This window comes from Chamaea fasciata, unplaced genomic scaffold, assembly GCF_029207755.1.
Source record: "Chamaea fasciata isolate MVZ Bird 193981 ecotype frontalis unplaced genomic scaffold, bChaFas1.0.hap1 SCAF_22, whole genome shotgun sequence".
Lineage (NCBI taxonomy): Eukaryota > Metazoa > Chordata > Aves > Passeriformes > Sylviidae > Chamaea > Chamaea fasciata.
Genome location: NW_027094107.1, coordinates 8,049,796 through 8,058,331, shown reverse-complemented (window position 1 = coordinate 8,058,331; position 8,536 = coordinate 8,049,796). Strand labels below are relative to the sequence as shown.

General features: G+C 45.2%; 1 protein-coding gene across 5 annotated transcripts in view; it reads left to right on the top strand.

The window, feature by feature from the left end:
* The first annotated feature begins 559 nt into the window (after window positions 1-559).
* The window catches only part of VBP1 (VHL binding protein 1), a 36,123-nt gene continuing 28,146 nt past the window's right edge, over window positions 560-8,536 (top strand). For all 5 annotated transcript variants that reach the window (XM_066202610.1, XM_066202608.1, XM_066202607.1 and 2 more), the window contains exons 1-2: window positions 560-951; window positions 7,298-7,440. In XM_066202610.1, coding sequence (XP_066058707.1) covers window positions 819-951; window positions 7,298-7,440 — 276 coding nt within the window. In that variant the 5' untranslated portion in view covers window positions 560-818. The remainder of the gene's footprint in view (window positions 952-7,297; window positions 7,441-8,536) is intronic.

The following is an 8,536-nucleotide window of genomic DNA, read 5'->3' as shown; positions in this document are numbered from 1 at the left end:
GGAGCCTGTGGGGAGTGGGCTCTCCTGCCAGGCAGATAGCGACGGGAGGAGAGATCACAGTCTGGAGCTGCACCAGGGGAGGTTTGGGTGGGACATCAGGAGGAATTTCCTCACAGAAAAGGTGATTAGACACTGGAACGGGCTGCCCAGGGAGGTGGTGGAGTCACCGACTCTTAAGAAAACAGTGAGAAGGAGTGGTTGGGTCACAGGTTGGAATCAATGATGGCAGAGGTGTTTTCCGTACGAGTTCGATTCCGTGATCCTGCGGTGCTGTGGGCGGCGGGTCACGGAGCGCCCCGGCCGCAGCGCCCGCGGACACCTGAGGCGCGCCGTGAGGGGCGGCCTCGGCTCCTGCCCCGCTCCCGGCCCCGATTCTCTCCCGGCCCCGCTCCGACCCCGCTCCCGATTCTCTCCCGGGCCCGCTCCGACCCCGTTCCGACCCCGCTTCTCTCCCCGCCCGGCTCAGCCGGTCCCGGCCCCGCTCGCAGCGGCGGGGCGGGAGCGGGGCGGGCGCGCGGTCACCTGACGCCGCGGCCGCCGCCATTTTGTCTGCGAGCGTAATGTGAAAGGGAAAGCCGGGGCGCACCCGCGGGCGGAGGCGGCAGCGCCGAGCGGGGCCGGCAGCGCAGCGATCACCGCTCCGCCGAGCAGCGGCAACAGCCCCCGCGGCGGCGGCGGCCCGCAGGAGCCGCTGAGGCGGAGCCCGGCGAGCGCTCCCGCCGGGAGGGAGCCGCCGGCGCCCTTCCCCCGGGAGGCTGCGCTCGCCCCCGGCCGCGGGGGAGCCGCCGGCCCGGCCTTGCCGGGGGGGGACCGCGGCGATGATGTCGGGACAGTCCATCACCGACCGCATCGCGGCGGCGCAGCACAGCGTGACCGGCTCGGCCGTGGCCAAGGCTGTGTGCAAGGCGACGACCCACGAGGTGATGGGCCCCAAGAAGAAGCACCTGGACTGTGAGTAGCGCCCGGCGGCGGCGCCGGCCGGGCCCGGAGTTGGAGCTCGGAGCTCGGGGCGGCCCCTCGGCCGCGGGCGGGGGACAGGGCAGAGGCGGCCGCTTGCTCCTGGACCGGGGGTGTCGTGTAAACCCGGGTGCACCTGGCTGGGGTGATCTCCAGAACTTATTTCCCACGTGGAAGCAGCGAGGTTTGTAACACCCTGTGGCGCCCGGGGAGAAAAAATATTCCGGCCCCATGAGGTGTTCCCGGTGGGAGCTGCTTGGCTCCTGAGCTCTGGATTCAGCCGTGCCTGTTAATCCCGCACCTGGGGAAAAGGTGTGTGGGCTGGTGCGAACCAGAATTTCATTTTTTAAAGCTCCTTTTCGCCCTTCCGTGCATCCCGTGGGCTACAGCCCTTTAAATATTTCGAACGTTTCCCGAAATATTATAGGTTTTCTGTCTTAGGTCTCGGGAAACGAGGTAAAAGATTAAAAGCGAGCTGAAGGGAAGGGCGTAGGTTGATCATTGCGTTTCTTCTGGATGTGAGTATGTTTGCCACTAATACGTTTAAACTTAGTGTGTTAAAACCTCTTTTTCTATACCAAAAGATGCGGAGAGTTACCACTGAAATCTACAGAAATCAGAGGTGTTGCTTCGCTTCAGGTTTTAGTAATAGAGCAGCAACTGGAGTTCTGTCTGATGCTCAAAAGTGCACAAACCTTGTGGGTTCTGTAGCGTTCCGGCTCGTAAAAGGAGAATAGGTGTGTGTGTGTTTCCATTAAAGAGAGGAAAAAAAGGCTTGGAGCCTTTGGCTGGTTTGTTCAAAGGCAGGCTGGCAGTTCTGCAGGGTTGGTACAAGCTGGTGGGACTAAAGGGCTGCTGGTTGAGGCTCTGTGCAGAAGCGCTCCGGGTTGTATTTATATTGTTTGGGGACAGTTGGGATGTGTGAGCCTGTGACACTCGTGCCGGCCTGTGTGAGAGCTTTCGGCTTAAAACCAGCCAAATCTATATTTCATTTGTTATTGATCTGAATGGGTGCCGTCCAAGCTACAGTAGTGAGCATTGCAGCTTATTGTGTTGAAATTAAAAGCCTTAAAACCGGGCAGCTGACTGTTTGGTTTTTAAAGATGCCTTTTTAAAAGTTACCTTATTTCTTCTGGTCTTGCCTTGTGCCTGTGGTACGAGTTAAATGAGGTAACCTTTGGGTCCAGAAATGGCAACACAACAGGAAGCCAGAAAGTGGTGACAGTTTGCTCAATAGTTTGAAAGCTTCTGGATCCTAAAAGAGGTGGTGTGTTGTTTGAAAATATTACTGAAATAATGTCATCTGCTGTAAGTCACCCTTACAGAGTAAGAAAATGGAAACACGGAACAATTCTTAAGACTAAACTGAGATTGCCTTTGGACTAACAAGTTCCTTTTGACCCTGGGCTGTTCAGAGCTGTCAGTCAGCAGGTCCCCTTCTGTGCCAGATGAGTTCTGTGTTATTTATTTGCTTAGACTTTGGCCTAAGACAGACAAAAATCTTGTTGTCACTTGGTATCTGAAATAGAGGAATGCTTTGGTGGGGTGGGGAAAAAAAAATGGGAAATATGGTACCTTAAATCTGTCTGCAAGGGCTTAAAAAATCCCAACAAACGTGCTCCTGTCCTCCTTGAACACTGCTTTCCAAACATCTGCAACCCTTTGAGTAGCACTTCTTAATTTTTCACTTGTGCACAAGATTTACTTGTATTGCATGTGAGCAGGTGGATGCAAAATACTCTGGAAAACAAATCACACAGTATTTTTTTCCAAGCTACAGTGCAAGTACTTCCCAAATTAAGTGCAGTATGAAGGAAAACACAGCTGGCTTTAATGTAAAACTCTGCTAGTTGTACTTTGGTCACTCTGTGTGTGTGTGTGTGTCATTCAGAATGCTACACCAGCTGGTATTATTTGTAATTGCTGCTCAGGAAAGAAAAGCTTTACCAGGAACACTTTTTGGAGAGTTGCTGCAGCTGTATCAGGGATTGTGGAGGAGTATCAGTTTGTGCCCTCTGGTCAGATTAATTCTTAAAATCCCCTTATTGCCAAGTTTCCTCAGCAAGAAAAGCTGTGGCATTACAATATTGGTTTTTCCAGAAGGGTGTTACATGGGCAGTGGCTGAACTAGAATTGAAGAGTCTTGTGGTTTGTCTCGCTGCTAACAGCTGAGTAGCGCAGTCATATTTTACTTTAAGAGTGAAAAAACACCCACCAAAAAACCCACCCCAAGAATCTAAACAATGTCAGTGGGCATACTTGGGGATTTACCTTTTAAAGTAGGTCATGGTGTCCTGAATAAGTCAGCAGATCTATTTCTGTAGTATTTTGTAACGTTTTTGGAGAATATAAAATGTTATACAGAGGCTGATCATTCCTGTTGTGGAGCACCTGAAGGTCTTGTCTCTTCTTTCCTGGTGTAAATTCTGTCCCTTCCTCAGCTCTTTGCAGCAGAGTGGGGCTTTGGAGGCAAACCTGCTTTTGTCTAACCACTGAAGAGTCACAAGAAAAAAGAATAAATTAAAGCTCTAGCCAGGCTGGTAACTGGCAGAGTAGACTCGTGTGTAGACCAAAACTTGGGAAAAAACAAACCCCTCAATTAATGGCAGCTTAAACTTTTAAATTAACACAGTAATGAAAAAACCAGCTTCTGTTGAACTTGTACACAGCCCACTTCAGAAACACAAGGGAGGGGAAGGTGAACTTAAAACTGCCATGTGTATACAAGCGTTGGAAGCCTTGTCAGAAGTGGTAATTCTGGCTTTGTAATTCTGCTATTGCCCATTCTTTCCTTTGGCAAGCAGAGCTTTTGGCTCTCAGGTGATGCAGTGTGGCTCCTGCAGAGATGTCAAGCTGTGATACAGGATAAAGGTGTTTTCCTGAACTCCTTCCACAGACCGGTGGCTGTCATTCATTTGGAGTTCTTCAGCAGTTTGTGAAGTTTTTCAATACAATAGTTGCGGAAATTAAACGAAACAGATAGTTAATATTGTTGACGTCTATAAGTGGGGGTTGTATATTAGCTTTTAAAAAACATTATGGGCTGTCTGTCCTGTATCCTCATTTAGTGGGGGAGTGGGACAGAACAGCTGAGGTAAAGTAACTCAAAATGCAGATTTAGCTGTTACTATATAACTGAAATTTCAGGATTGCTCTCAGAAGTGCACTCCGAGCACACATGGGTGTAACAATGTTTGTAACAGCTGAGTGCCATCTTTTAAGTCTTCCAGCAAAGTTTTTTGCATTCCTTGGCTACACTGAGAAAGCTGGCTGCAGTGGCTCTGGTGTCTGACATTTTTGTGATGTGCCATCTATGATGCAGCTTTTTAGAAGAAAATGTAGTTTTTTCATACTGCTGGGACTGAGGAAAATCGTCTTAATTCTTGTATCTGTCTTAGAGCAGTTTCAGTCCTGTGACAAAGTGGAAGAAATACGTGAATGTTAAACTGTTATGCTTGCCTTTATCTTCTGTATTTACAGCTCTCTTGAGAGAGATTCCTGACTCAAGAAAATTACAACTTTTCCTATTACTTAAAAGTTGAAAAGTATGTCAGTTTTTGTCACTGCCTAGCTGAGAATTTTCCAAAAACCTGATACATGTATATTTTATTTTTATTATCTGGATTTATGCATGCTGCTCTCTGAAGAGCTGTACAGCTTCACAGCTGATGTGCCAGTATTTCACATGAATTGTGGAAAAGAAATACTTAGTACTCTTCTAGGCACTAAGATTTCCACAGCTCTTCCTTGAAAAACCCCTGTGGTACTCTTCTGGTTTAAAGCCGTTTGATTTTTATTTATTTTTTTGATTTCATTTTTGTCTTTTCTTTTTTTTTTTTCCCTGTGTGATGTTACCATGTTTCTAAATTCCATTCTAGAAATAGCAGCACAGTTTCACTTGCACTGGAAATGATTCCTCTGGGTAATTGGCAAAATGCTTTCAGTTGTGAAATGTTTATATAAGTGCTGCGATAAGAAAATGAGCATCACTCACCCTGTGCATTTCATTTCGGTTTTTGCTGCCAACATCCGTGTTAGTGTTGCCCAGCTGTCAGTCTCTCAGGTGCTTGTGTTCCTTTAGAATTCCAGATGTCTGGGGATAATAATAATAATAATGGCCTTTATTTCTGTGCTGTAAGAGATCCCTACAGCTGTCTCTATATAAATACTCCTGTTGCAGACTTAGAAGAATCATATTAGAGAAATGGCACTTGCGTTTCTTTTTATGTATCTCAATTGTAGAATTAAAATGTAATGCCAGCTTTCTTTTTATTGCTAGCTGTAAAATAAGAATTTTTAAAATAACCCCCAGTAGCCTTATTGAAGCCTTGAAGGAACCTTATTTTTAAACTTGGTCTTCTGCAACACGCTCTTAAGAAAGTCCAGTTTTGGCCTATAAAATGTACTGTCATTTTTTGTTTAGTTTGGTGTTTTAGAGACATTCTGTTTGTCTAAGCATGTGTTCTTCAATATTGGTGACTGTGCTTGGGTGTTGGAGGAGATTTTGGCCCCAACCTGAATTAGACTGCGGGTGGCCCTGCCTGTGTGAAAGATTTCATTTTGGTTGCCTTTTGAAATGGACAGACACACGTATCTCACCCAGAAGTGCCCACACTTGAGAATAAAACAACAACAAATCCAGCAGAGCTCTGTCAGCTCTGCTCTGTTGCTGACACTTGACAGAAGACATCTGCAGGGCTTCTTGGGGAAGTCAGCCTTTTTTCTGGCATAAAACTTGTTTTGTGCATCTGGGGCTTCAGGACAGTTCACCACTTAGAGCACTTATTTCAGCATTTTTGTGTGTTGCTAATAAGTGAAAGTTTTCATCCCAGCTTCTGTGTTTTGTACATGTTTGGAAACCTCTGACATCTGAATGAAATTAGTAGCTTATTATAACTTGCATTTTATACCTTTTTACCTTGATGAGATATCAAAATTCTTTACTCTGTTAAGATTACTCTGGTTATTAAACTCTTTTAAACAGCAACCCTTAATCAAAGGACTTTTTCTTAATAAACCAATCTTTAGTTAAGGCCCATCTGTAATACACCCTGTGCACTAGAAAGATAAATTTTAAGTGCAGTATTTCTGTGAAATGCTGTGTGCTAAACTATCGGTGTGTGAGCTGTCAGGTGACATTTAAAGCGGTTATGGTGGTGACACGGTGTGTCCTGTCCATGCTGCAGTTCAGTGGTGCCAGCACCCCGGGTGTCAGTGGCTCCCCAGGCTCTGCTCTTCTGCAGCTCCTCAGCCAGACAAGCTGCACAAACAGCACTGGGCGTCAATGCCAGGCCACAAAGGAAGCTTTTCGAACCAGATGTTTGTTCTATTGGCCTTGCCCAGTCCTTAGGGTGTGCTTTGATCACACCTGAGCCGAATTTAGCACAGGGAGAGGATAAATGTCGGATGTGCATGTCTCGAGGGGTTCAGAGTAGTCCTGGATTCAGTTCTCTGCTCTTTTCTCAGCAAGTTCCTGCTTTAACCTTCTCAGACAAGTCCCATGTGTCTGCTGGAGCCTGGTCTGGTTTTGCACTAGATCTCAAGCAGAGTCTTGAACCGCTCTGTCTCTGACCTCCCAAGTTAATGTTCTACTCTTGGGTTTATTGTCAGCCCAGGACACAAAAGCTTGAGACCTACCATGATCCATCCCAAAATACTCAGTAGGCTTGTGACAGGTGTTTTTAAGCTAATGGACCTACCATGATCCATCCCAAAATACTCAGTAGGCTTGTGACAGGTGTTTTTAAGCTAATGGACCTACCATGATCCATCCCAAAATACTCAGTAGGCTTGTGACAGGTGTTTTTAAGCTAATGGGAGGGTGGATAGATGCAAATTCTTGCTCTTAATGCTTACAGAAAAGAGTTACATTTTTCAGATCTGTAGCATCTCGTTTGCCATCATGTGTGAGTACTCAGCCTGGGTCAGAGTGGCAGAGTTGTGCTGCCCGTGGATCTCATGAGCTTGGGATGGCTCAGCTTTTCCAACTTCTCAGATTGTCATTTTTTTTGTTAGATTGAGTGGCCTTGGGCATTGAGCATCCAGAAGGTTGCTCCCACTGGCTTTCATAGACTAATTTGGGCTCCATTTTAATGAACAGGTTATTTATTGATGATGGTATTGGGACTCTGTAAAATTATTGAAATGCCTTTGAAGTTCATACTTGGAGTGTTTCAGTCAAATGTGGTGGATCTGAGCAAGGAGAGTAAAGGAGCTCAATTATTACTGAAAGCATGCTTCCAGTATGAATTCTCAGTGTAAAAACCACAAAATAACGTGTTGATCCTCTGGGCATGTCACTCATTGTAATGCTTGGATTTTTCTTTTCCCTTTAATTTAGATCTAATACAGTGCACAAATGAAATGAATGTGAATATTCCACAGTTGGCAGATACACTCTTTGAGAGAACTGCAAACAGTAGCTGGGTTGTAGTGTTCAAAGCTCTAATTACAACACACCACCTCATGATGTATGGAAATGAGGTAAGACATCATTTGTTCTGTTAAAGCCTACGTGACAGCTTTTTAAAAATTGTCTCAATCTTTAAAGTTTTACATATGTACTTCAGTTTTTCAAAGATTTTGTTTTCCCTCTGCTGATGGCTCTGAAGTATTTGTCCAGAGGGGAAAAAAATATTCCTTCATTATTTCAATACCAAAGTATAGCAGCATTTGCAATTTACTTGCAGGTATCTGGGTTGGTCTGTGGGGGAATAATGAGTGACCTTTCTAGAATAAAGGCTTGGGAAACTTCTGATGAGCTTTCCTTCATTAGGGTAGTGCTTATCAGCAAGACCACAGCACAAGAGTCTTGTTAGCACTCCATAAATGTGCAGCTAACCTAATAACAGATAAGAGAATGCTTTCTAAAGGGGAGAGGAATGTGGTGACTGGAACATTTGATCTTGCAAGACATCATCTCATGGGCTGTCTTCTTATGTTGTTGCTGTTGACATTCCTTGACTGCCTTTAATTCACTTCGATTATTTGATCACAATTTATTCAAAGCTTCCTAGTCAATAACAGGGAGTTAGAAATGCAGCCTCTCTTGCACAAGCCTTATGTTAAAAGCTAAACTCTGGTCAGGTGACAGTCCTGAACCTGTGTGTGGTCTAAGAAATGGTTGTTGACCACTGGTAACGTTGGAGTGATGAATGTTAAAAGTGCTTTCCAGCCATTAAACTGCAGTGGAAGCTTGGTGTTCCTCCTCTCTGCAAAGCTCTGAAGTTGATTGAAATGACCTGTAAAACAGTGTGCTCTTCACACTGCAGCAGCTGAGCTACGTCAGACTTCAGGAGCTTGGATAATGCAAGCTTGGATAATTTTTGTTTTGTGCTCTCCAGCTCGTCTGTTTTAAAGTACAAAGTTAACTAAGCAGCTTCCTCTAGGATTGTTTGTATTTTATTCATGAGCAGTGATGTCTCTTTGCTTAGTTTTCATTTGTATTTTTGCCAAGTCGAGTTTTGGACTTCAGAGGCTTTGCTAATGAGTATTTTCAGGTTTTCTCTAAATTTTACCCTTTTAATTAATTTCTGTTGTAGATAGAGATTACTAGAAACAGTGACAAGGTAAGTGTAGT